This window comes from Leopardus geoffroyi, chromosome B2, assembly GCF_018350155.1.
Source record: "Leopardus geoffroyi isolate Oge1 chromosome B2, O.geoffroyi_Oge1_pat1.0, whole genome shotgun sequence".
NCBI lineage: Eukaryota > Metazoa > Chordata > Mammalia > Carnivora > Felidae > Leopardus > Leopardus geoffroyi.
In genome coordinates, this window is record NC_059332.1 from 18,250,168 (window position 1) to 18,277,056 (window position 26,889).

The window sequence follows — 26,889 nt, forward strand, 5'->3', positions numbered from 1 at the left end:
AGGGAGGAGGTCGAGGTGGGGAAAGGCCCTGAGGGGAGAATCGGGAGCCACGGGGAGGGCCCGCTCCTGGGGAAGAGGAAGATTCCGCGGAGGGAGTCCCAGGAGGTGCAGTTGACCACGAGGTCTGACTGCGGGGCGCCTAAGGAAGGAACAAAGGAGTTGACCCCACCTAGAAGGAACCAGGCTCGGGTACTATCAGGGTGGGGGGTGGGGCGGAGTAGACCGTCCTTGACGAGGCTCAGCAGCCTTCCCTGAGAGCGCATCTTGGGCTAGCGCTGTGCTGAGCGCTTGGCGCACACACTCCTCTAGTGAATTCTCACAACAAATTACCCATTCTACAAATGAGTAAAACTGAGGTTCAGACAAACTCAGCAACTTGCCTTAGAGCACTCAGCCTGTTGACTGTAAATGACCGAGCTGAGTTCGGACCCCAAGTGGTCGTACTCCAAAGCTAACTTCTAGCTCGCGGCCGCTTCCGGATTGCCCTTTCTCTCCCCTCTCCCCCCACCCCGATCCCAGCCACAGCCCCGGTCATCTGAACAGACACCTTCATGCCCAAGGCCTGGGCCGCTTCGCTTCCAAATCTTTCTGTCCGCTCCCATCCAACCCAGAGCGGCGGCTTGCCTTCGCGCTCAAGTGCACTGTTGCCTTCTCTTTCCCGCACAAGCCCTGCCACGTCCCCTCCCCTCCCCCCCAAAGGTACCAAAGTTAGAGACTAGAGGCGCCCCACCCCAGCCCTAGCACACGTCCTCCCGTCCCAGCTCGGCCTGGCCCAGCCAGCCGGGTCCCATGTCCCTCCAGCTGTAGTTCCACGGAGGCGCGCGAGTAGCGAGGCTGCAGGGGCCAGAAACCGTACTCATTTCTAAGAGACTACAGCGCCCCCCGCCGGAATCTCGAAGAGCTACAGGCGCGTCTTCCCCTTCTCTCTTGGACTTGAAAGAATTCGGTTTTCACCAACCTATTTCGACGGTGTGGAAAAAGCCGGGAAAGTGAAGTGGAAACACTAGGAGTTAAAAAAAAACACGCCGTAATTTAAATTCTTTGAAATTCTCGCAAGGAAAAACAAAAAAGCACCCACAAACGTGTTGAGCAAGGTTCTAAGGCAGGTCCGAGAAAGTTTTAAATCCACAGTCGGCGCCGGGATGGGAGTCCCGCAGTCCAGGGACGCCCCAAATGCCTAGGCGACACGGGGACTCCTTGAGAGACACCAACCACACCACTACCGCCCAGGCTGGGAGGGTGCAGGGCCACTGAGGCCGTCCGCCAGGGATGGAGGGAGCCTTGGTACCGGGACAAGTCTTCACTCTCCAGCGCGGAGCTGACCCTTTACACACTTTGGCCTGACGTGTCCTAGACGATGTGAAGCCGGTTCTTTCTTTGTTCATCTTAGTCCCCGCGACGACAGCAGGAGGGGATAACCGAGCCTGTCCCGGGAGTTCCAGGCCCCAGCCCTGGATCCTCAGACCTCAGACCTCGCGGCTGCCGGAGTGGGGCCGGCACGGTCGCGGAGGAGTGCGCGGCCCGAGGCTAAGCTCCTCACCCGGGCCTCCCTCCCGACCAGGTGTGGTTCCTGACGGAGTGGTGAGCTCCTCGGGAGCCCCAAATCCTGTGGCTTCTTTTAAATCTCCCTTCTAATTAGAAGCAGCGGTGGAATCACTTGAGTGATTTTATCTGTCATGGGAAAGCAAACCCCAAGCCCAAACCTCAGCTGCCCATCCCAGAACCACCAACGCCCCCATTCTCCCTTTAAAAAGTTGTTAGTGGAAAAGATAAAGAGCTGGGAAGCCGTAGAGGAGTGGGGGAGGGGCTCACCTTAAATAGAAGTGTAAGTGTATGAGTGTGCAAGTGTGTGTGTGCGTGTGTCTGCGGTGGGAGGAGACTAGACCTAGAAGCCAGAAATGAAACAATCGCGAACGTTTTCACCTACTGAGAAACACTTTGATCTGGGATCGGACGCTTGAAGCAGCCCTGGGGCTCGCAGATTCGGATCCGCGAGGGCCGGGGGTGTCCTGAACCTCGTGGGCCGGTGAGGAGGCCCGGACCGCGGTCTGGCCCTACATCTTGCAGCCAGGTGCGCGGGACCTATCCGGTCGGGCCCAATCTCCGGGCCTTGCTCTCTTCTTCCACCCCACCCCCACCCCCACCCCCCCTTCCCGGATCCTTCCCCCCTCGGGGTGGAGACTCTCCTAGCCCCAAAGTTCCGAGGGGGGAGGAGAGTCGACGGAAGAGCGCGTAGATGCCCCCATTGCTTGAGTGTGAAAACACACCCACTCACGCTCGCATCGCGCCCTGCACACCCCAGCAGGCAGTCTGCCTCGGTTCCCCGGTCAGGCACTGACCGGGAAAGCGGGTTGGGGCTGTTGGGAAAAGCAGGAGCTGATGGCGAGATTGCCGCGGCTATAAATCCATCACTTCCCAGGTCAGCTCTGCGAGGCGCTGGGACTAGAGCTGGCGGAGTGAATTCCTGGGCTAGCGCGCATGCGTCGGCAGGTAGCAACCCAGCTCTTTATGACCAGGTGAGATGTTGGTGAGCAGGTAAAAAAGGAGGATTTGCCTAAGCGATTCCAGGGAGCGGGCCCGGCCGAGCCCTCCAGCCCATGCCCGGCGGGGACCCGTCGCCAGGAGCGCCGAGCCGCGATGTCCATACTTGCCAAAATGGGGGACTGGCAGGTACGGGGGTTTGCCTTGGCTGGGGTTGAAGTGGGCGGGGGTGGAGCGGGGGAGGGGGCCGGCAGGGGGGGAGGCGGAGAGGAAGAGCCTTGGCCCAGGGCAGGGAGAGTCGTGAGTGAGGCGCGCCTGGCAGCGCCCAGGAGTGTTCCCAGGAGAGAAAGAGGGCAGAAAAAAACACGCGCTGCCGGCGGCCCGGAGCTGGGGAAAGTCCGGCGCACGCTCCACAGGTGGCCCCGGGGGGTCACTTGTGGTTTGCGCTAGAGCTTTTCATGCCCCCCCCCCCCACAGCAGAAACAAGGGTGGATGACTAATTCGGGAGGGGGAAGGGCGCCGGGCGGGGGTTGCAGTGCGTGGTAAGGAAGGTTCCCGGCTCGGTCCGCCCTCCGTTCTTGCCCTAGACCCCAGGGCTACGCATGTGGTGGGGTTCTGGTGCACCTGTCTTCCTGCCTCCCAAGTTTGGGGGACCTAGTGGGGGGTGGAGAATGCAGAGGGGTCCGGATGGACGGGTCGCGCCGGCGAGAATGTTCTTTGGGGAAATACTTAAAAGAGTTTGCACAAAGTTTAGCCTCTCAGTCGGAGTCGTGAAGCCCGTTTGCGCCGCTTGGGCTACGGATTGGGGTGACTGGAGGAGGAGTGGATGGTGGGGGATAAGGCAGGTCCAAAATTCTTCCAAACGAACGCCTGCCAAACTCGGCCCTACTAGGCCGCCCGTATTACAAGGCCAACTGGGCCCTGGACCTTGGGGTCCCTGAGCTCCGGACCCGACCTAGGCCACAGGAGCATTCTTGTAGCTCTCGGCTTCTAACTTCCAGACATTTCCCCTACGGAAACCCGGGCAGCTCTGGCCAGGTTGGTGAGGGTAGCAGCCTCTCTCCTCTGTGGCCAATTTCATAATGGGAGCTGCGGGGCCCTCTCCCCCCCAACCCCCAACCCGGGGCCCAGAGAGGCCTGGTTAGGGCGAGATTCTCGGTGCCTAGAAGCCTGTAGGGCAATTCGAACAGAACGCCCTGAACTTCCAGAGAAAAGTCGAGGTCCTGCTCTTTCTGGGGCGAGTTCCTTTTCTTGTTTCAGATTTGTGCCATGAGAAGTAAAGGTTACTACATTCCCTGGAGTTGGGGAAAGGAATTCGTCTTGCAATTTTTATTTCTTTCCTTGTATTTATAATTTTTATTAACACTGAGCTTTTTTTCTGCCTCTCCCCCCAAGTTAAACCTCACTGAAATGCAATCTCAGCCCCAACGTTAGACTGCCTTTGGGGTTTAAGGTGCAAATACCCACACCAAACACAAACGTTAGAAATCCACACCTTTTTCTCCCTTGCCCCCATGGGCCTCAGGACCCTACTTCGTTCTCTTCTCTGGAGGGTGTAGACTCCGGGAAGTCTTTGGCTGAGGGCTTTGCAGGTTTCTCCGCAAGCAAGCCGAGTGGACTTCACAGCAGAACGCCTCGGGTCAGAGAAAGTGCCAGTAGCACAGCCTCGGTGGAGGTCCGAGCTTCCAAAGGGCCTCAGGTTCCGAAGCGGTGAGATCCTGGCCTCAAGGAGAAGAGAGTGAGCCCTGGGCCTAGCTCCTGCAGGCTCACAGTTTGGCAAGAGGTGGGAAGCCTGCCTCTAGGGTGGGGCCCATGGATTTGGGGCCTGGAGGGGTTGGATCCTTCAGGCTTGGCCTGTTGGGCTCTTGGGTCCCACTGGGTGGTGACAACCAGAGAAAATAGCCATTCAGGCCCCTTGCTGTCTCTTTGTTCCTTGGGTGTCTCCGTCTCACACTGGTACTCATTTTTCCCTGCAAGGCCCTCTCCATGCCCCCACTCCAGGCCTGGACCCCCGACCTCTATCCCCAGGCCTGGCGCTACTATCCCGGAGCGCTGGTGAGGAGGGAGCATTGACATGCAATGAAGCGACTTGTCGTGGTAATGACGTTCACACAAACGCGGCTCGGCTGGCTCCAGGGGCTCCTGGGGCGCGGGCCTGGGCCTTTCTTCAACGCCGGTAACTCGGGCGGTGGCGCTGAGCCCGCAGGCCCCAATCTGCACCTCAAAGGCACCCTCGGCGGGAATACAACAACAGTGTAGCAGCCCCCGCGGGTGCGGAGCCAGAGATCTGCGGGGCACCGGGCAGCCGGGGTGGGGGTGGGGGGCAGTGGAGAAGATAAAGGGCCTTGAATGCCTTCCCCAGCCAACAAACTGAAAAAGCGAAACTTCAAGTTCCCTTAAGCACACTGTGGCGACGGCTGAGGGTGTAAAAATCCCATGCTCCCAGGCCTAGGATTTGGCCTACAGATCACGCTCGGCGGCTGCGGCTGCCGTTAGGAAGGTGGAAATGCTCGCGGCGGCCCATCGCCCGACTTCTAGGGACTTCTAGGCCCCGCGTTGCGCGGAGGGCCCCGGGGCAGCCCCTTAGGGTGCGTGGTGCCAGCCCCGGACGGTCACCGTTTCCCCCGGTGGAGCGGACTGTGTACAGCCACAGAACCGTGCTAGGTGGCGGAAAGGAGCGTGGGGAGCGCCCCGGCTGTCTGGGAAATGTCCCGAGCTCTAAATCCCCCTTCAAGCTCAAGTCTTCTTCCCAAGTTTTGGGAGGGGCCTCTGGCCTACTCTGCCTAGCTTGAGGAATTTGCGGCGGTCACCCAGAAGGAGAATTGCCCTTTTACAGATTTGGGGGGAAGGGGGTTCTCCCTCTTCTCGTCTTCCTTCCACCTGTTAAGAAATGCTCGAATTGTTAACAGCCTCCGCCCTTCTGTAAGGACACCCCGTGGAAACCCGGGAGGCCTGGAAGTTTGCAAGAAACAGGCCTAGATGGAACCAGAAGTTATTACTAGAGCAATTCGGAGGCAGACCTACTACTGTTTAGTGAGTTTGCAGTATTCAAGAGCGAGAAAGACACACAAAAACTTTTTCATGGAGGACAGATGAGGAGCTCAGCCAGAGAAATTAATTACTCTGTATTTCGAAGGATTACATCACGTCTTTCTTGTTAGTTTCTCCCTTAAAATAATTTACTAAAAGAGCAGAGAGACAGAAAATAATAATAATAATAATAATAATAATAAGCCCCGGTGGGGCGAGCAGGTCCCTGTGTGGAGCCGGAGAGCCCAGACTGGCCAACCTGGACTCGGGGGTGGCCCCGGGGCCTCCGGGTCCCGCGTCAGCCGGGCACTGCGCCGCGAGCGCGCCCGCTTTAGTAACATCACCAAATCATGAAGGAACTCTCCCTGCTTTAATTAAAAAGGGGGATCTTGGGAAAACTGGAGCAGATTAGCACAGCGAAGAGTTGGTTCCCAGCGATTTATTTTGATGCATGAATGACACGGCGCACACATGTCGGTATATCGGCTCAACTCCAGAAGCGACTGTGAGACTCCATAGGAGTTCTGTATTTTGTCCACATCGCACCTAGGAAACCCTTAGCCCAAACACCACGTTGAATTATCAGTCAGCTCTAGCTTCATACAAACGAGAGGAAAATCATTTAACCCCTGGAGCTGTCAACTAACCTCTTCAGGGTACAATTTTTATTTTACACGCGGCAATTAAAGGATCGCAAACCCCAGCCGAGCCACTGGAGCCGTTTGGCAAAATCTTCAACTTGGGGGTGGGGTGGGGGGAGCGCAAAGCCAATAAAACTCCCAAGGCGCTGGGGCCCGAGGTGGAGGCTGCCGCGAGCGGAGGCGATCTCTTGTTGGGCAAAAATCCTGGAGTGACTTTGCCGGTCTTGGTTTGGTGATTATATTTAATTGCGAAAGGGATAATAATTTCTAATAAAATTGGACGGGGCCGAAAGGACCGCGCGGTTAGCGGTGGTAGGGGTGAGGGAGAGGTGCTGAAAGCTGGGCCCCAGGCGCAGCCGCTCGGACCCTGCACAGCGCAGGTTTTTTGTTGTTGTCGTTGTTGTTGCGGAGGGCATCTCCCTGGAGGAGGAGACGGAGAGGAAGGGGAGTGGGGTGGAATGGGGCAGCGGCGGGGGCTGGGGGGTGACTGGGGCAGGGGCGCGCGGCTGGTCTCCGGGGAGATTCCGTCCGCTCACAGGCAGGCGTGCGCTCTAGGAGCAAGTTCGCGGCTTGGAGAGGCCTTTATACCTGGGTCGGAACGGCCGGCCGCAGATTGCGGTGCTGGCGAGCAATTGGACTATTGTTGATATGCTAATGAGGCGATTAGGCTGTTGGTAAAGAGCTGGAAAAGGGAAAAGTTTCTACCATTAGAGGGAGATCTCCGAGCGCACACGGGAGCTCTTTCCCTTCTCGCCTCCTCCTCCTCACCCTCCTCCTCCTCGCCCTCCTCCTCCTCCTTTTTGCCCTCCTCCTCCTCGCCCTCCTCCTCCTCCTCGCCCTCCTCCTCCTCCTCGCCCTCCTCCTCCTCCTCCTCCTCCTCCTCCTCCTCGCCCTCCTCCTCCTCCTTCTGCGCTCACCGCCGGCAGCCGGCACTTTGCGCTTACCCAGAGAGTAGCTCCACTTGGGTGCGAGGCGGAGAAGGGGGCAAATCCGTTCACGCCGATCCATGAAAATGCTTTGGAAACTGACGGATAATATCAAGTACGAGGACTGCGAGGTAAGCGCGACGCCGGGTATCTTTGCGGCCGCAGGCTCGGAGCGCTACGTTCCCGCTCCTCCTCCTCTCCTCGCAGCCAGCTGCGAAATGCGGGTGGGACAAACTTTCCCCAGCGCGGCGCCCGCCTCTCCGATTCGCCCGAAGAACGCAAGAGAGAAGCTGGAGAGGAAGGATGTGGACGCTGCCTTCTTTCATTTCCCTCCTTCGAAGCTCGTGTCCCACTTTACCCCCCCCCCCCTTTTTTTTTTCTGACCAGTTTTGGGTCTGCCTAAGAATGGAGCGAAGACACAAGCTTGGGTTTTTGAAGCAGTTGCTGGCAATTAGGCACGCGTCTGTGCACCCGGCGTGTGTCTCCAGCGAGATTCTGGGGGCTCGAGTCACCAGGAAGAGAAAGGGAAGAGAAAACCCCTTTTCCTCTTTAACTTCCTCTCCGATCTTTAATATTCCTTCTTTTATTGATTCATTTTTTTACTTCCTCCCTATCTTCCCCCTCCCCCCCCTTTCTAAAAAGGCTCCTTTCTGTTTGGAGAAGGGGCCCGCACACTTCTCCCTGAGCTGGGTTGCACCTCCCGGTTATGGGGTTCAGTTTGGAAGCACTCCTCTCCCACGTTGCTTCGGGGCTCGCTCCAGGTATCTCTGTTACTGAAGAAGTTGTAAGCAGCTTCTCCCTCTGTGGGACACTCGGAGAGCATCCCTGGGGTGGCCGTGGGGAGGCTGCGCGGTGCGGAGCCGGCCGGCCGCGGGGTCCTCCAGCTGCGGCCCCTGCAGCCGCCCGGCGCTCGGCTGCGTGACCGTGGGAATCCTGGCGGGGCTGCACAGGGCCTCTGGTGCGGGGAGCCCGCGGGGCCGATAGAGCGCGCCTCATTGGAGCCCGTTTTACAAGCCAGGGTCTCCGGAGCTCGGCTTCTTGCGGCAGCCGGGGAAGCCCCAGCACCGCCGCTCAGCCCGCGGGAGGCGCTGGGAACCCGCCTGGCTGCGGCGGCCGTGAACTCCTTCGCAACCCCCGCTGAAATACGCGGAGGGGTCACGGGAGGGGGAGGAGGGCCGCGGCCGATGATTACCTAAATAGGTGGTAGTCCCTGCCTTTGCTGTGTTGTTTTGTATTCTCTTTTCTTTTCTGCTCTTTTCATTCTCTTTGACATTTGGAGCTGGAAATGTCTGGCGCAGAGGTCTGTGCGGGCGCAGCAGCGTGGGTCTTGTCTTCACTTGAAATCAGAACCCGGGTTGAGGTGAACGATGTGTCACCCGTTCCCTTCCCCCTCTCCTTTCCGTCGGCTATTTTAAATCTTTCTCCTTTCCCGGGCCCTCCCTTCACCCCACGGGGCACGAGGTGACATCCCACGGGGATCGGCGCTTCTCTGGGGGCTCCTGCCGTGCGCGGTGCCGGGCTCAGCGACCCCAGGGCAGACCAGCCGCTTTGTTTTCAGGCCTGGGGTGGGGGGGTGGGGGTGGCTCTGCGAACTGGTCCGAGTGCAACTGAGCCCCTCAGTCGAGAGCGAATTGTCCCCGCCAGGGCTGCGAGCCCGAGGCTCGGGCATTTCACCCTCGCGGAGGCCGAGCCCTAGGCGGGCGGGGTCCGAACCTCTGCGCGGCGCTGGGCGCCTGCGACACTCAGGTGGGAGGCGAAGAACTTGCTCCCTCTGAGAGGGATCCTGTGGGGGCGCGTGTGAATGTGTGTAAGCGAGGCCAAAAAGAGAGAGAGGAGAACAGAGTGAGGGCTGTTTCAACAACTTTGACTGCGGTGGGCGAGCGCCGGAGCAGGGATTTCGGGTTTCCGAGCCGGCTCGGGGCTGTCTAATTATGTCGGGGCTCTGCAGGGACACGCAGGAGGCGAGGTGCCGCTTGTTCTGACAACCCAGCGGGCGGACTGGCAGCGGCGGCAGCCGGGCCGCGCTGGGAGAGAGCGAGCCGTGTCATCCGGGCGGGGGTGGGGGGGGGGGCGTCGGGCGGGAGTGGCCCAGCCAGTCGGACGGGTTTGCGCCGGGAGCCGGGAGCCGGTGCCAGCGGCGCCCGGGCTGGGCCGCCTAGCGTCTCTGCGCGCCCCGGGCCGCGTCCCGTTTCCCCCGCCCCGAGCCCCTGCCCCGGAGAGCCGAGGGCGGGGCGGCAGCTGCCGCAGAGCGGAGCGGCCCGGGCCGTCCGAGGGGAGCTCGAGCGGCGGCCGAGACGAGGGCCGGTGGTGGAGCGGGCGGGCCGGTCCCGGGCGGGGCGCCGGGCCATGGAGCAGCGGCGCGGCGGCGGGCGGCCGAACCCCGAGTCCCAGGCCCGGCTGCGGAGCGGAGGAGCCCGCGGCCGGAGAGGGCCGGGCAGCACCTCCCGTGCCGAGAGCCCGATGAATGCCCGGACGCGGTCCCCGGCAGCTCCGGCCCGCGACGCGCGGCCCCCACGGTATCCCGAGGTCTGCCCCAGCCTTTTAGGTCTGATTGTCCTCGCTCGCTTCCTCTCCCCCCCCCCTCGCTCCCTCCCCCTCCCCCGAGGCCTCCCCCTCCGTGCGCTCCGGCTCGGCCCCCTCCCCCTCCTTCCCTCCCTCCCTCTTTCCCTCCCTTCCTCCTCCCGGGCTCTCCCTCCTTTCCTCCCTCCCCTCTCCCCACTCCGGGCTCCCCTCTCTCACCCACACTTTCTTTCTCACACACGCACGCAGACACATTCTCCCTCTCTGCGCTCTCTCCCTCGGTTTCCCTCTCTCCCTCTTTCTCTTTCACTTTTGCATGCCCTGCAACCTTTTAAAATGTTGCCCCTTCCCTGTGATTCGCCAGACGCCGCGCCGCGGCCCCCCGCGCGCTCGCCCGCTCCCTCTCTCGCCCGCTTTTTGTCTCTCGCGCTCCCTCTCCCCACCTCCGATTTGCTACACTGAGGCTCCCGTCAATGGACTGCATTGAGAGCCGGCTCCGGCGCGAGTTGCCTCTCCGCTTCACGCTCGATTTCCAGGCATTCTTCCCTTATTAAGTATTCGTGTAATATTAATAGTCATGAATATCTGCTATTAGGAGGCTCCAGGAACGCTGCCCAGCGCGGTTATTAGAAGCTCAAGCGAAGCCGCCGCTAAGAAAAGAGGGGAGACACGGATTAAGGAACACGCACATACACACAGACACACACACACTTTTTTTTTTTTCTTTTTCCTCTTTTGGGGTTTTTTTCATTTTTTAAGGAACTTTGAATCCTAACCGCTCGCGGCAGGATAGAGACCGTGGGCTCGACCAGCTGAAGGCGCCGCTCCAGTCGGTGGTTCAAGTTCGGATGGACCAGAGCGGGGCTCCAGCGCTCGCGGGAGCGTCTGCGCCGTGACCGGAGTCCTGGGTGGCGCGGGGCTCTCGGCGCCTTTTGTGTGGGGCGCGCTCGGGCGGCGGGGCAGCCGGGCTCTCCAGGCTTGCTTGTTTTTTTCCACCCTGACTCGTTACCCCAGACTCTTCGCAGATGTTAGTTCACAGTTTTTCAGCTATGGTGAGTCCCATCCCCACCCCCATCCCTGTTTTCCTTAGGAATTCTGTTCTGGAAACCGGGTGCGGCGGGGCTGCCCGCAACCTCGGGTTTCGCGCCCAGGTTTCCTTCAGGGCACCCCCCCCCCCCACCTTTCCATTTGCATTTCTCTCTTTCCTCCTTTCTCTCGCTTTTTTCATTCTTAAATCGAATGCATTACCCCCTCCCCCCTGCTCGACCTCTCCCGGCGCGCAGTCCTACCTCGCCGCTACTTCCCCAGGCGTGTTCCTCACCACGTTCATCGTTATTTCCTCGCGTATTCACTTGTTCCCGAGGTGTTCTCAACCTTTGGTGCTTAATCCATCTGCAGGAAGAACGCGGCCCGGTGTGCCCCCTACCCTCGGAGCCCGGGGCTCAACCTCCGAGGGTTCGCACTCCCTGGAATCAACTCTGTTCGCCTGTTTTGCAAGCGAATTGCAATACAGGGACATAAAGTCAGGCGTGTCTTCTGCCCTTTGGGGCTGGGGTGCAAGGGGCGGGAGCCTCCGCCCCGGGGTACACCTCTCTCTTTTAAGCCCAACAAGGCTGAATCTTTCTATTTTAAACCTTGACTTGACGTCCCCGTTTCCCCCATCCGTATCCTAAAATCGACCCTGTCGAGAAAAAGGCTCCCAACTGAGGAAGCGGAAAAGACAGACCCCCATCCTGCAGTTAAAACCTTCTTTAAGCTGGTAATTTAAACGTGTGCTTTCGTAGCAGCCCCTCTATGAGATGTTTCTATTTAAATAGTCATGAAATGGTAATGGTCTTTGAACGTGTGTGATTTTTTTTTTCCTCCAAATAAATGAACAGGGTGTAAACAATAACGCAGTGGCAGGCAGGTTCAAATCCGGGGGAAAAAGGAAAGGCCGCTTCTGCTGTTTAATATTTAGCAGGAATTTTCATTTTGCTTAAGGGAGGTTTCACGCTGCAGCTAAACGGAGTGTATTCTGGGAGGCCTTTTTCTGTCTCCCCCCCCCCCCCCACTTTCAAAGAAACGCCTAAGCAGAGCCTCTTATGCCCCCACATTTGCACCATCTAATTCCCTGCGTTTTGGAAAGAGCCCGCCTCACTTCTGGGGTATTTTCCGAAATGAACAAGTTGGAGCCCATTTCTCTCGGCGGCCTGCCGATGGGAGTGAGCGGTTCCCCACGCAGTCTTGCGGAGTGGATTTAGAGTGGACAGCTGTAACTCGACGCCTGATTTCTCCTTCTTTCCCCTTCCCCTCTCTCTCCCTCTTGTAGGACCGTCACGACGGCACCAGCAACGGGACGGCACGGTTGCCCCAGCTGGGCACTGTAGGTCAATCTCCCTACACGAGCGCCCCGCCGCTGTCCCACACCCCCAATGCCGACTTCCAGCCCCCCTACTTCCCCCCGCCCTACCAGCCTATCTACCCCCAGTCGCAAGATCCTTACTCCCACGTCAACGACCCCTACAGCCTGAACCCCCTGCACGCCCAGCCGCAGCCGCAGCACCCGGGCTGGCCCGGCCAGAGGCAGAGCCAGGAGTCTGGGCTCCTGCACACGCACCGGGGGCTGCCCCACCAGCTTTCGGGCCTGGATCCTCGCAGGGACTACCGGCGGCACGAAGACCTCCTGCACGGCCCACACGGGCTTAGCTCAGGACTCGGAGACCTCCCGATCCACTCCTTACCTCACGCCATCGAGGACGTCCCGGTAAGAGGCCGCGCGGGGGGCGCGAGAGGGGACCGCAGCCCCTGCTCACCCACCCCCAGAGAAGATAATCGGGACGTGCGGCGGGTGGGCCTGAGGTTCCCGCGATGGCGTTTACTTTTCCAAAATTTCATATTATTTTTTGGGGGCGGACGCTTTGAGAACCCACGGCAACGACCGAATTAAAAAAAAAAAAAAAAAGTAGTTGAGAGTTCTATAGCCTAGAACAAAGGTTCCTGGAGCTCCTGCAAACAATGCCTGCGTTACCATTTCCACCAACACAGAAATAAATCAGACGAATGTCACCATTAACAATATCAGCCCCTCTCCACGACAGTAAACTGTTTCGATTGGGAGAGGATCTAATTCCACCGCTGCGTCTGGCGTGGGGATTTCTGTCTGTCCTGAAAAAGACGTAAAATCCGACCAGAAGAGCTCATTAAATGCCCCGGCAGTTTAACATAAAGTGTAAACGACACCCTAAGAAAATCATTTTTGCCGGGTTTTATAAGCACTGGTGATAACTAAAAGTTATGTGTGTACCCTACCCTGATTAAAGAATAGTAAGTAGCAAATCGGAGCAGGGGACATTAAAATGCAGCCTCCGTCTCCTCCTAGGGGTGCTAAGTGCTGACCTCATAAATCATTAGCTGGGTTCCCAACGCCTATCAGAACCTGCTACACCCCATATTAAATTAAATGTTTTGAGACTATTGGGCAATACATTATTTGAGTTCTGATTCAGTTATCGATAAATGCAGTTTAAAATGATTTCTGAATAAGCATGGTGTTAGCACATTTACTATTTACAATGTAAACCTATTGATAATTGGAAAGTACTTTCTGAAATTAAATTTAAACCAGCATCTCTGTTTCAATTCTACGTATTTATGGTTTCCTCACAACCTTCCTGAAATGGAATTAGAATGAGCCAATAATTTTATTAAAGCTGTAAAGGCTCTGTTAATGCTACTTTTCTTTGGAGAGGAAATGTATCTGGATGTGATTTTTACTAAAATGCTATTTCAAATTAGTGCATCAAATATTGCAGCAATATGTCCGTTGACAGTTTAATGATTACTGCATTAGATTGCAAAGAAAATGGTCAGATGAACTTACCTGCTTGCTTGGTGAATTTAAAACATTATTTAAGTTACATAGGAAAATAGAAAATTTATTACAGCTCTCACTTGGCCCAGTTAATCACTGAAATTTGTTGCTTATGTTGAGCAGCCTTGCATGGAAAGCAAGAAAGTAGGCACTTGATCCATTGTGGGATTTAGTAAGCATGGTGTGTGTTTGTCTGTGCTCATAAATGTTTTTGGAGACTGATACTAAACGGTACATTTCTTGGGAAGTAAAATGAGAGAAGCAATAGTTGAGAAAAGCGCAATTAAAAAACCAACCTGGAAGTTGTGATCATTTTAGTTCCCCTTCCCAAAGAGCCTCTGAATCCTTTTCCTAGCCTGCTCTGTGGAAATATTTGAATTGCAAAATGCATTGCAACCTTTTGGAATTACTGTGAATTAGGATTGCTCTCCTTTGCAGAAATTCCAAAGTGGCTGGTGTGAATTCTTAGCACCTGTATAGTCACTCTTTGTGGTGAAATTAGTCAGTAGGAGAAATTAACGAAAAGATCATATAAAAGCAAGGAAACTCAGTTGCAGCTCTTCCCCCCACCCTCCCCCACCTATTAAGAAAAAAATTCTTTCAAAGGAATTTGGGTCAGGAAAAGGGTTGTTTTCAATTTTCCCATTGCTGCAACAGTTAACCTTCAATAAGAATGACTGCTAAATATTTAAGAAAATCAAATTGATGGTGAAAATTATTTAATCATTAATATCTCAGTGGGGTTTTAAACTTAACAGTCTTCCCTGTATGGACAAGGTCTAGAAATAACACAAATAAAAGTATTATGCCACACTACATTTACTTTATGGGTTGAGGGTGCATGCATAAAGGGATCATATTTCCCCATATAGTTAAAACACAAGAACTGCAGCAGTAGTCATTTCTGAACATTTCTCAATTTAATTATACTTAAATCCAGAAGCACTTTAGGCAAGTTACAAATGAGAGCATTGAGTATAATAAAACCTGTAATAAAGCAACTTAGTACCATCCACCCGGAATCATTGCGATCAGGCACAATTAACAGGAGCATAAATCCAAGACAGAATGGAAAATGTTCGAATCAGTATTATTGTTGGACAAAGACTAGAGAAGGAAGTAATAGTTTTTTAAATGGTAATGCCTGTGTTTGGTAACGATTGCGAAATCTTGTATCTCAGCAGCCCTGGTGCTAATTTGTAAACACAGCCAGACATTATATTGCCTGTCAGTTTCTGCATTAGAAAACATGATTTCATTTTACTTTCTAATCACGTTTTGACTCTAGCACACACGTATACCCATCCATCTGTAAAAAAAAAAAAAAAAAAAAAAAAGAGAGAGAAGAAAAAAATAAGAAAAAAAACCCAACAAATCTGCTGCTGGACAACAGGGGGGAAAAAACCGCAAAGGTTTTGTTTTTTGTATTTTTTTTTTAAACCATTTTCATATTCCTTTCTGGTACCCGGTTTAGGCAGTAGTCTTCTTTAAAAAATTATTTTTAGTGTTCCATAAGTGAAGGTGTGTATATGCATTTGCTTTTTATCACACTACCTAAAACGTTTAAAATGCTCCCTTGTTACTCCCGCCTCTGTCATTTCTATTGTGTTTCTCTGGCTTTTGCTGCCCGAACACTCGAATCGCTAAGGTCCGAAGCCGCTGAGGCGCCAAAATAAAGCCAGGTGTATTTTTAAAGGTTGCACTGACTTTGTGAGAAAGATTAGGTGCTCCAAAACTTGGTTTCATTTCCAAAGAAAGTTTTATTCCCCACCCCCACCTCCTTCAAACATGGATTATTTGCTAGGGGAGGAGAAATGGGCCGTGGGTGTGCAGTGAAACCTCTTGAGTTGCAAAGCCTCAAATTCCAATAAGCCAAGATGAGATGTTTATATATAAATGTCACTATTTGGGAGGGGGAAATTTTGATTCTAACCCTTCCCCTCCCCCCATGTTGCATGGAATATTCATTTCCTTTTGTTTTGATTATACACTTACATCCATGTGTATCCTTTTGTTGCAGCATGTAGAAGACCCGGGTATTAACATCCCAGATCAAACTGTAATTAAGAAAGGTAAGCCATTTCCTTCTACATTCCAGGCATGTCCTTACAGGCATAGTGCTATTTAAAAGAACTTGCAGAGCTGTATTTATTTTTTTCAAATAGGATTTCCTAAAGGCTCAGAATTAGCAAATAGATGGGCTTGGAACAGCAATGCTTAAGTGATCGGCTCTCAGTATGTTAGTAATGGCAACAGGCTAGCCTTGTTCATGATTTGACCATTTAATTTAGTTTAACGATACATGGACAAACACATGAAATGTGTAAGAGTTGAACTGATTTGGAAGTGGCATTTCAGTTTTCAAATGGTTTAATAGTTTAGTTCATCTGTTGTGTGCGTGGCTATGAGTGTTAAGAAGGGGCATAATGCTAAAACGGTGCAAATAATTCAACGTTAACAGAAGGCAGTTGTGTCTTTGGTAACACTCCTTAGCAGAGGAAGAAGAAACTTTCATGTTCTTCAATTTAATTTCTCATTAGCTGTTTAAGGGGTTTTAAACTTTGTGAATTAGGTTAACAAAAATTTGGCTTTTGGTTAAAATTAGCATCTTGAAAATGTCGGGATTATTAGCATAATTGTTCAGAGCAGAAATTGTTTTTAAAAAGTGTCAAGTGACTTGGATGGATTTGTAATTTGTATTGTGTTTAGTGAGTAGAAATAAAGTTTACTGGATTAAATGCTATTCACAGCAGCTTTTTTTGTTGTTGTTATGGTGGCAATGTTACATTTCAGGATTCTAGGCACCACCAGAGGACGATGCTATATAAAACTGTTCTCATTCCTAACCCCAATCAGTATATTGTTAGCCAGTTTAAAGTTTCATTTTTTGCATCTGTGAAGTCTTTGTCACGTCAAATTAGATGTGCAAGGGATAAATCTTAAGAGATGCTCTTTCCAAGTCGACATGATAATTGGCTCTTTTATTAGTAATCTCTCAAGAGTTCGTTTAACTCCTATTGTCTCTATTAGCCTCCCCAGAGCTATTAATGTCACAAGTGATCTATCCAAAACCTAGAGCCCCCTACCTCCCCATACGTCTAGAATATCCCCATTAAAGAGGGAGGAGTACTGTGAATAGAATGTGTGCATATTATTATATATGTCTCCTTGTGGAATTTTAAAATACAAATGCATACTGTACTTAAATGGTTGTGAATGCATCTGAACTCTATTGGTGTTGAGAAATGTAACATGGTAGTACACTTTCTGCTGGCCTTGGCTTTTTTCTCTAACTATGGTGGGGCCGACCATGAAGAGCTTATGATTTGAACCAGCAAGAATATATCCTCTCCCCTTCCCAGTGAGTACTCTTAAGCAGACAAGGGCATTAACGATTTGCTGGACAACAGGGCATACTGCTAATATCCTATGGTAGGCCTATTTATCCTTTTTTTCTCCCAGTTCAAAATGGGGCTTTGGGATGGATTTCCACAACTCGGGTCTTTTTCACAACTAAACCTAGGAAAGGGCTTATTCCTCAAAAGGATGGGTGGGGCACGTGTGGTGTGTGACAAGCGAATCACCGCCTCCCAGCTTGGTGCCTTAACTGCAATGCTCACTTACAGGCCGCTTCAGCCACCTAAACTCTCTGCTGATTTTAATTATAGGTCTCTGAAGCAATCTCTTCCCAACACTAAGGCCCCCCCTCCCACCCCACAAAAACTCCAAAGTACGCACAGCTTGCTCTCGGGTGTGCAAACGTAATCCCCTCCCCTGCACCCTGACCCTATGCTCCAGCACCTCAACTGGGGCCACTGTCCTCGGATGAGAGCCCAGGGGGTCACAATGTCACTACCATTTGTAGACAGCACCCTTGCGGCTAACAGGAAAGGGTTCAGCCGGAAGCTCGGGCCTGGCTGGTGGCGCGAGGTGGGGGCGCCTGCCGGCCGCCGGGTGAGGTGCGCCGAGGGCCAGAGGCTCGATCCCCAGGACTGGCGAACACCAGGGAAGAGGAGAGAAGAGGGGATTTTCTGGGCTGGCAGGAAACGGGGGGGGGGGGGGGTTGCAGCGCAAGCCCGGGCGAGCGCCGGGGTCGGGAAGGACTTGAGAGTGACCCTCGACGCCCACACGCAGCTTCCCCGTCTATCTCCGCAGGCCCCGTGTCCCTGTCCAAATCCAACAGCAACGCCGTCTCCGCCATCCCCATAAACAAGGACAACCTCTTCGGCGGCGTCGTGAACCCCAACGAAGTCTTCTGTTCAGTTCCGGGTCGCCTCTCGCTCCTCAGCTCCACCTCGAAGTACAAGGTCACGGTGGCGGAAGTACAGCGGCGCCTCTCACCGCCCGAGTGTCTCAACGCTTCGCTGCTGGGCGGAGTGCTGCGGAGGTGAGGCCCGGCTCCGCCCAGCCCGCCCCGCCTCGCGGCCGCGGGAAACACTGCGCCTGCGCGGGGGCGACGACGCAAACGGGCCTCGCGCCACGGCCCTCCCTTCGCGGGAAAGGAAAGGGGCGGGGAGAAGAGCGCCAAACCCGGTGGGTGGGAGCTGGGGGCGGGACGAGGCGGCGCGCGCTTGCGCCCTTCGCAGGCTTCCCGCGCGCTCGGCGTTCTGGCGCGCGCCCGGGTCCGCTGCCGCAGCGCGCTCCCCGCGCCCTCCGCCCCCAACCCAACTCCCCGCGCGCACGCGCAGCTCTTTGCACCGCGCGTTCAGTCCCGGCTGCTGCAGCGGCGGGGCGCCGTGCAGCCACCTTTTTACTCCCGCGAACACCTTGCAAACCCTGGAAAACTTCCTCTCGGGCGCCTTACTTTGCCTTACCTCCGTGTAGGGTCTCCGACGGAAATCCACCGCCCCTTGAATAGATACGGTTTTTAAGTGGAAGACGGTGGCGGCTTTCTCTCGAGGCCGCCGCCCTTCCTGCCCCCTCCGCTCCCCCCCTCTGTCACTGTCACCTCTGGCCAGACGGCGACTCCCCGTGCCTAAGGCACACGCATTAGTGGTTCCCGTGTACTGCGGCCGCGATGTGCTCCAGGCAGTGTGCAAGATACGGTTACGTGCATCATTCTGTGTAGTCGTTGCCCACGAGTGCGTGTTACATACGTGGCTAGGGATACACATCTCACCCCTGTGAGGCCGGAATGATTCGTTTCGTAGATAAGATTTTATAAGGGTCTGCAAGGTGAAGCACCTTCCCTTAGGGCAGATTTCTCCCTCCCTTGAGCTGCGTCCTCCTAGGGTTCCACCCAACTTTGTGAGTGGTGGGTGTTGGGTGGAAGTTTCCCACATGATCTTTTCCTTTTTTTTTCTTTTTAAATAAGAAAGTAGACCAAGAACTTCACTGTTTTGCCATTTATTTGTGTATCTATGGACCCACAGGCCCACTCTGATGGGTATATCCCATGCAAAACCTTACAAAGCTGTTTTTGGAAGGTTTTAACATAAGTTTTTCTAATCTTTTCTTTCTCCTCCAGTCATTTTGCTTCCCTTTGTAATCTTTCACTGACAGAGATCTGAATCCGCCCTCTGCTTTTTCCTTCCCTTCCCCCATCCCCAATATTGGAGACTGTTTACCTAGGGGAGTATAATCTAATCCACACAATTAAAGAGCACTTGAGTAGGGAATAAAATCTGAAATTAATTAATTTGCTGTTTTATTTAAACAATTTATCTTAACCACTTTCTGATTATGGGAGTCTATTTAGACATCTATTTAGAACCACCCCCATTGTCGCTGAAATCAGTGAAATTTTTAAAGGCTGATCTCAGCTTTTGACATTTCCAGTTAGGCTGGTGACATGGCATGTAAACAGTTGGTGAAATGAATTTCCCACCGGGGCTAAAGCCAGAGCAAGAAACGTGAGAGTGATGATAACTTTGGTTACTCTGAACAACCTAACAGCAGTCCTTGCAAAGACAATTTAAAGACCCCACTGGGATTTGTGTGATTGTAACAACAGGGAAAATATACAGCAATCAGTTGAACTCAAGAATACCTCAAACCCTAGAGATGAGAGTTGTGTTTGTTTGTTTGTGGTTCTTCTTTAGAGATTTGGGAAATCGAACCCTTCTAACCTGCCAGGGTTGCTGCAATCATAACTGCACGCGGGGGTGCTTCACAGTCAAGCATTTGTCTTCTATGATATTTCTGTACCATTCCTTCCTAGATTTCCCTCCCTCAAGTATCTCGAGGCCACGATCCTTGACTGTGAAAAGCACATTTTAGGAGGTTTTCAAAATGAAAATAATGTGATGTAGAGCAACCCAGTGTTTTCTCAATCCCTTTCTTGCATATATTTGTGAAACAGGGCGAAGTCTAAAAATGGAGGAAGATCTTTAAGAGAAAAACTGGACAAAATAGGATTAAATCTGCCAGCAGGGAGACGTAAAGCTGCCAATGTCACTCTGCTCACATCACTAGTGGAGGGTAAGCGAGTCCACTTGCTAACAAGAAGGGAACTGTCTTGTGGGAAAATGGATAATACTTAGTGGCCATTTGGTTGTGTTTTGTGTCAACTGGGCAGTTTCGTTTTTTCCAGAGGCTGTAATGGAAGTGAACGGAATCCTTGCATGTTGAAAAACTATTTGCATATACTCCTGTCCTCCTTTTTTCTTTCCCTCTGCCACAAAATTCCACCTCCGTAGCTCAATATGGACCTAAACAATGTGAAAATTTAAGAACTGCATATATCCCAAGTTCCTGTCTCCTTGAGAGAGCTCAGCAGTAAATCACTTAAGCTATTCTGACATCTGCGTTTGAGAAATGCGTGACCATTACTTCCTGAATTAATTTGGGAATCTTTGACCTGCATCCTGATTTAAGACCGTCCTGAAAGCTCAGGGTTATATGCCCTTTCAGGTTTTTGTTTTCCAAACATATGCTCCCTTATCTCTTATTTAATTGTGCTTCTCTAGTGGAGGGGAAGAAAAGTGAGCAATTTTAGATTTTGAATTGTTTGGCTAGGAAAGAAAAAAGAAATGGAAGCATTGCAGAAAGTTTCTCATGGCAGTTTTTAACACACACACACACACACACACACACACACACACACACACTTCCAAACCCTTCAAAACAAAAGCTACTCCTGTTCTCACTCCATGCTATAGATACCCTGTCACCAGAACCCACTTACATTCCTGCTTCCTCTAGATTCCTGTTAACTTTTTCTGATACTGAATTGGCTTAAGTTTAGATGTGCTGGGAATGAATGTATAAGCTTTCTTGTGTTTTCCTATGCGTTAGGTTGAAGATGTTTTATGCCCACAGGAAAAAAAAAGACACATTACCAGGTAGATTTCAAAACTGCCATTTCTATTTCAAGAAGGCATTTTGTCTTATTTACATCTTGCACTTGAGGAGATACATTACAATTGGATTTGAGCTCCAGCTTATAAATAACTAAAAAAAAAGTTTAAAACCGTAAATTTGAGAAAGAATCCTATGAAGCATTTGTTAATGGCGTTGAGGACGATACTATAATTGTTAAATAATAAGCGAGTGTTCAGTGCCAGAAACTCAACTACAGTAGCATTACCTTAAAAATAACATCAGCACATGAGAACCCACTATCCATACTCCCCCCCGCCCCCGCCCCCCTCCCCCCCCAAATTACATGCAAAGGAAATGATAGCAGTGGCAGTAGTGGATTCGGGTATAGTGTGAGCGGTGTGAGCGAGTGTATGGGCTTGGGGGTTGAGTCCTGTAGCAGGGAGGCAGTTTCTGGAGAACTGTTATTGTTTGCGATCCGCTCCATTTTATGGAAACGAGCTCTGCAGAGAGGGCTTTGATGCTCTAATTGGCGCATGCGTTCTTCCGGAGCTGGAGCTAATGGCAGGAAGCCCTGCAGTAAAAACCAACTGGTTCAGGAAATTAAAACCAAAGATTCGAAAATCAACAACACAGACAGACTCAGTGGAGTGACCCTCAAATCCTCTTGGTTAATCGGTTTGGATGAACAGATAATTATATGCGATCAAGTTAAAATGTAAACCTTTAGTTGTTCCCTCGAAGAAAAGCTCAGCGAGTAATTATGAATATCATTTATGAATGTGTTGATAGGTGTGAGGTTGGAGTACAAGAAACATTTAAAAAGAGAAGTTGGGAAAATGTCATCAGGGTGGGGGAGGGGACTCGCGGGTGGGGGAGGGGACTTACATTTTCAATCCCTCTTGGCCTTCTAGGCCAAGTGGCCATTTTTTTTTTTTTTTCTGATAAATTCATCTGCCAGATACTACAGAGAAGGAAATAAAATTCCTGAAATGAGAAAACAAGTAGTTTGTGTTTTCTTCAACATCCGGATTAAGAAAATAAGGGAGTTGGGAGGAAATTTTGATCTCAGCTCTTTTCAACCTTTTGTCGCACTGCCTCTCCTCTCTCCCCTCTTGCCAGGAGAAGCCGTTCACCTAGCCAGGGACTTTGGGTACGTGTGCGAAACCGAATTTCCTGCCAAAGCGGTAGCTGAATTTCTCAACCGACAACATTCCGATCCCAATGAGCAAGTGACAAGAAAAAACATGCTCCTGGCTACAAAGTAAGGCATTTACCTTACCTCTTCCGGGGTCTCTCTGTGTCTGTTGTCCAGAGAAACAAAAATCGAAATTGTTTCTGGTCTCTCCGGCTTTTCTCCGGCTTCTTTTGTGTTAATCAGCTTTGTTGTTGTAAATAACTGAAATTAACAACACGCTCTTATTAAACCATTCCGTTTTAAAGGGGAAGTGTAGGCGGGATTGTCGTGTGTTTCCATCTTAATCCTCTCTTCTGCTCCACCTCATTTTTTAAAAAATGAGTGTGTGTGTGGGGGGGGAGGGGGGTAATGTAGGGATTTGATAGAAGCTCAGTGTGAATTGGTGACTCTGTCTTTTCAGAAAGCCCAGCATCAAGTCCTTAAATGGGGACCAGGCTTGCCTATATCAGTTTTTGTCTCCTATCAGTATGGTCTCTGAGGGCAAGGATTAAGCAATGGTCTGCAAAATGTGCAAGCCAGGAGTCCTAGTTTCAACCTTAATCCCTTATCCCATTTCTTGCCTTCCTTTCTCCTCCCTCCTCAAAAGTGACATACACACACACACACACACACACACACACACCCCCACAAGTCTTAGCCTACAGGCGAGATGTCAAATAGGTTTCAAAATGGCCCAAGTTATATTCCCATCAGTGCTTGGGCTGAATAGGCCCCTCCAGGTGGTGTGTGAAAAGAAAATTACTGTTTTGATATGTTTTCTGGAAATTAAAAGGCCTGTTCGGAAGCCCTTAATTATCAAAGTCTGTGTCACAGGAGGGCATGGAACCAGAGGGCAGAGGCTGGGGCCTCAGGCGGGATAGTTTCTGACCTGAGGGCATCAGCTGGACTTGGAGAAGGCGGCCTAGCAGTGCTCCCCATTCTCCCTCCTCCACCCCCCCCCCCCCCCCCCCGCACCCCCTCCAGGCTGCTGCTGCCTCAGGGAGGCCCCAGCAAGTCCTTCCTTCCCAGATTCAGAGACAGCTTCCAGCATACAGGCCTCATCTGCCTATATTTCTCACTTTTCGAGACGCTTTTTGAAATGCCAACTTTTTCTCTTCCCTTAGCTTCCTAAGCCCACCCGTATTCACAGTTTCCCTAGAGATTTTTCGGGGACTGAGGGTTGGGGGGTGGGAAAAGAGGTGGAAGGAGAAATTGAAATTGAAGGGTTGATTTCTTCTCAAAAATCAGTCTGAGTTGGGGGCGCCTGGGTGGCTCAGTCGGTTGAGCTTCCGACTTCGGCTCAGGTCATGATCTCGCGGTCTGTGGGTTCGAGTCCCGCGTCGGGCTCTGTGCTGACAGCTCAGAGCCTGGAGCCTGTTTCAGATTATGTGTCTCCCTCTTTCTCTGACCCTCCCCTGTTCATGCTCTCTCTCTCTGTCTCAAAAATAAATAAATGTTAAAAAATATTTAAAAAAAAAAATCAGTCTGAGTTGTCCCCAGGTAACAGGTTTTCTGTGACCTTTTTTTTTTTTTAAGGCAAAATAATCCCAAGAAAAGTTTTGCCTTCCTGTCTGCATCCAACCTGATTTGCAGGTGAATGAGTGGAGACCATCCCACCAACTGAGGTCTCTCTAAACCTCTAGAGCAGGAAGAGGGTCTGTCTAGTATTTTGAACAGGACAGCTGATGGCTGTGTGCTATTGGCCATTGGCGAGACGCCTGTGTTTCTGACTCCTGCCCATCTTATTCTCTTTTGTTTCTCTTCTAAGGTGTGAAATGTGTTTCTGTGTCTGGGGCGTTTGGTATGAGTGAGAAAAGAGGCGGTTAGCAGTTAAGGGTAGCTGAGGGGTGAGAGCGAGAGGAGAGAGAGAGAGAGAGAGAGACATTTGTGAAGGCAGGAAAGGCATGCATTGACGGAAGGAGCCATGTTTCAGTGGACACTGAGGGGTGACTGGGTCTTTCCCCAAGTCTGTCTCTGGGGCCTTGGGTCAGGTCGGGGTTCCCCGGAATCCCCTGGGGGTGACTGCAGGGAGAAGGGTTTTCTCTTTGCTGCTGGTACTGCCCACAGGGGAGCCTCATCTCTCTCTCTCTCTCTCTTTCTCCCTCCCCCACCACTCTCTCTGTCTGTCTCTCTGTCTGTCTCTCTTTCTCTGCTTCACTTGTGCTGCAGACAGATATGCAAAGAGTTCACTGACCTGCTGGCTCAGGACCGATCTCCCCTGGGGAACTCACGGCCCAACCCCATCCTGGAGCCCGGCATCCAGAGCTGTTTGACCCACTTCAACCTCATCTCCCACGGCTTCGGCAGCCCAGCGGTGTGCGCCGCGGTCACGGCCCTGCAGAACTATCTCACCGAGGCCCTCAAGGCCATGGACAAAATGTACCTCAGCAACAACCCCAACAGCCACACGGACAACAGCGCCAAAAGCAGTGACAAAGAGGAGAAACACAGAAAGTGAGGCTGTCCTCCCGCCCTGCGTCTCCCCGCCCAGCGAGCCCACCCACTCGGCCGTCTCCCCCCACCTACCACCGCAGGCAGGTGACAGCTTCGGAATCAGCGAACCCCACTGCTGCTACTGCTGTTGCTGCTGCCGCCGCCCGCCACCCACAGCCCTCCAGAGTCCGGGGGCCCTCTCTCTTCCGGCAGCGGGACCGCCCCTGCTGACTCCGCCCCCCCTGCCTCGACTTCCCCTCCCCCCCCCCACCAGCACCAACTCACCCGCCCTTTGCCCTCCTGTGGAGCCTAAGAGAACAGAACAGGCCTAGAAGCCAGCAAAGAAAAGTTCTGTCCAAGTGTGTGAACCTTTTTTAAAAAACAAAAACACAAAACAGAAAAACCAACAGGAACCCAACAGTGACAACCACCACACAAAAAAAAAAAAAAAACATTTTTTTTTTTTTTTCTAAAAAAAAGAACATAAAAATGAAAAAAAAAAAAAAAGATACGAGCTTCATGGGACTGAGTCACCACCTTCCCTTACATACTTCGGTTCAGATTGTAGCCATACTAAAAAAAAAAAAAAAAAAAAAAAGGCCAAAAGGATAATGACATTTTTATCAGTATTGTGAATAAACTTGAACACAAACACAGGAATTTCCATGTCATGTCTTCAGTTGTAGAAGTTTTTCCTCTTCAAGGTAAAGCGACCAACTTGAACTTTCTCTGGCAACACGATTCAGTTATATAAGGGAATCAGTGTTCACGTCTCTGTATATATTTATTTATGTGTAATTTAATGGGAATTGTAAATATGGTGAGTCTGTTTTAAGCCTCTTTTTTTTTTTTTTTTTTTTTTTTTTTTTTAATTTATCTGGTGATCTCGTTTACCTCTTGTTTAGTGGGTTTTGAATCTTCCCTATTAGTTCTTCATGTGGTTCATGGTACTTATTTAGAAATTCAAGGTTTGGGGGATTTTTTTTTTTTCCCCCTCTGGGATTCATGAATTTAGCCCTGTTGTAGCATGTTAAAGACGACAAGGAGACAGCTGAACGAAGAAAAAAAAAAAGCCAACTAAAATTTTATATATAATTAGTATTACATTTAGCTTTCCATTGAACTGAAAGAAAAAAAGTGATATCGGACCCTGGAAAGAGTTTTAAACTTGAGTGGTTTGATGACCCTTCTATGTATTGTGGGGAGAAAGAAAAAAAAAAAGTTTATCTTATTCCACTATCCTCCCTTGAAAGGATCATTCCAGCAATAAATGAGTATTGTCTTTAAACCAAGGGTAAGGGATTCCCCCCCCCCCACCTCCCTCTCTCTTTCTCTCTCTCTTTTTGTTGAAAGAACTTCAAACATTTGGGACCACCTGGTATTCTGTATTTTCACTGGCCATTTTGGAAGCAGTTCTAGTTGTATTGTATTGACTTGTGCTGGCAGTAGTTTTCATGCCTGTCAATGTATCATAGTCCTTTGTTGCCCAGATAAATAAATATTTGATACGCTTTATGTCGATTTTTTTTTATTCAGGGGCTGTCTTTACCCAGGCGTATTTTTGTTCTTGGCAGTATTTTTTATTCAGTATGGTTACAGTAATTGAGTTTAACTCTCCCTTGGCAATTGTTCCGTGCAATAAGCAGCTGAACCCATTGTTTCCCTCAAGTATAATAAAAACTTACTTTCAACTTGGAGTTCAGAGCAGGGTATCATTTAGATATTCCACCGAGTCTGTATTCAGACAAATGACACAATAAAACCCAATGTATTCTTTTGGATAAAAGATTGTTTGTACTGCTAAAGGAATGACATACTCTCTTTTCCTGACTAGAAACATTAATTTTATTATTAAAAATAAAGTTTTATTTTATTTATGGTGACCCTTTAGGTTTTCGTTTGTGTTTTGGAAACCGCAATATAAAAGCTTCAGAACCAAACTGTTAAGGATGACCGGGAAGATGGAGAACAGAACAGAAGACAACCCCCCCCCACCCCCCCATAACTGCTCTGGAACCTGTCTCAGAGGATAACTGAAATTTGAATTGTTAGTTCATTAGCACAAAGGAAATACCACGTAAACCTTCACTTGACTGGCTCAAGCTTCTCAGTGGCCAAGACACGTCAATGAGCAAGACCCAGCTCTGGTTTTCTGGGAAGGGAAAAGGAATGGTTAAACTCACGTGGAGCAGGGAAAGAGAGGGTACACTGCCTCCCATTTATTTTAGTATTTTATTTAGGGCTGAGTTCACTACTCTGCTGTTCTTAGGATCTCCTGAGGTAGCAGAGGTGAGTGGCAATGAGGTTCATTCCCAGGGTCTTTTCTGCCTGCCCCCTAAATGCCGGCCCACCCTTTTCTATCACCTCCGGGCTCCTCCTAGGACCTTTCAGAAATAGAAACTGTGCCCTGAGGTGGGGTGGAGAGGGTGGGGGAGGGCTGTGAATCCTGCCCCTACAGACTATCCTATCTGTCTTCTACAGTAACAGGACTATATGCTTAGCTCTTAAAGCAGGAAGGACTTCCTGTACCTAAAAATGGGGAATTCAGAGCTTTGGGAAAGTCTGATT

The 26,889-nt window shown here is 51.3% G+C and overlaps 1 protein-coding gene and 1 long non-coding RNA gene across 8 annotated transcripts; one reads left to right on the plus strand and one right to left on the minus strand.

The window, feature by feature from the left end:
• The first annotated feature begins 2,529 nt into the window (after positions 1-2,529).
• TFAP2A (transcription factor AP-2 alpha) lies at positions 2,530-25,836 on the plus strand. Of its 7 annotated transcripts, none has more exons than XM_045497430.1 (7): positions 2,530-2,670; positions 11,910-12,344; positions 15,472-15,523; positions 17,607-17,838; positions 19,753-19,871; positions 21,834-21,975; positions 24,058-25,836. In XM_045497430.1, the coding sequence occupies exons 1-7, from the start codon at positions 2,638-2,640 to the stop codon at positions 24,344-24,346; spliced, it is 1,302 nt and encodes a 433-aa protein (XP_045353386.1). In that variant the 5' UTR covers positions 2,530-2,637; the 3' UTR covers positions 24,347-25,836. The 7 variants fall into 7 exon arrangements, with proteins under 7 accessions (XP_045353386.1, XP_045353385.1, XP_045353390.1 ...); XM_045497429.1 differs by lacking the exon at positions 2,530-2,670 and adding an exon at positions 7,097-7,209; XM_045497434.1 differs by lacking the exon at positions 2,530-2,670 and adding an exon at positions 7,097-7,209 and having other exon boundaries at positions 24,062-25,836.
• LOC123608054 lies at positions 5,936-7,213 on the minus strand. The gene is made up of 2 exons (XR_006717065.1): positions 7,097-7,213; positions 5,936-6,834 (listed from the first exon to the last, which is right to left on the minus strand). It is a non-coding gene; the product is annotated as an uncharacterized LOC123608054 (long non-coding RNA).
• Positions 25,837-26,889: the final 1,053 nt, after the last annotated feature.

Bases quoted from the DNA above. Each gene is read 5' to 3' on its own strand.
- TFAP2A (XM_045497428.1), top strand. From the start codon at position 9,425: ATGGAGCAGCGGCGCGGCGGCGGGCGGCCGAACCCCGAGTCCCAGGCC. The intron at 17,839-19,752 runs GTGAGGCCCGGC...TTTGTGAAACAG, and splicing joins CTGGGCGGAGTGCTGCGGAG to GGCGAAGTCTAAAAATGGAG. The intron at 21,976-24,057 runs GTAAGGCATTTA...CTTGTGCTGCAG, and splicing joins AACATGCTCCTGGCTACAAA to ACAGATATGCAAAGAGTTCA.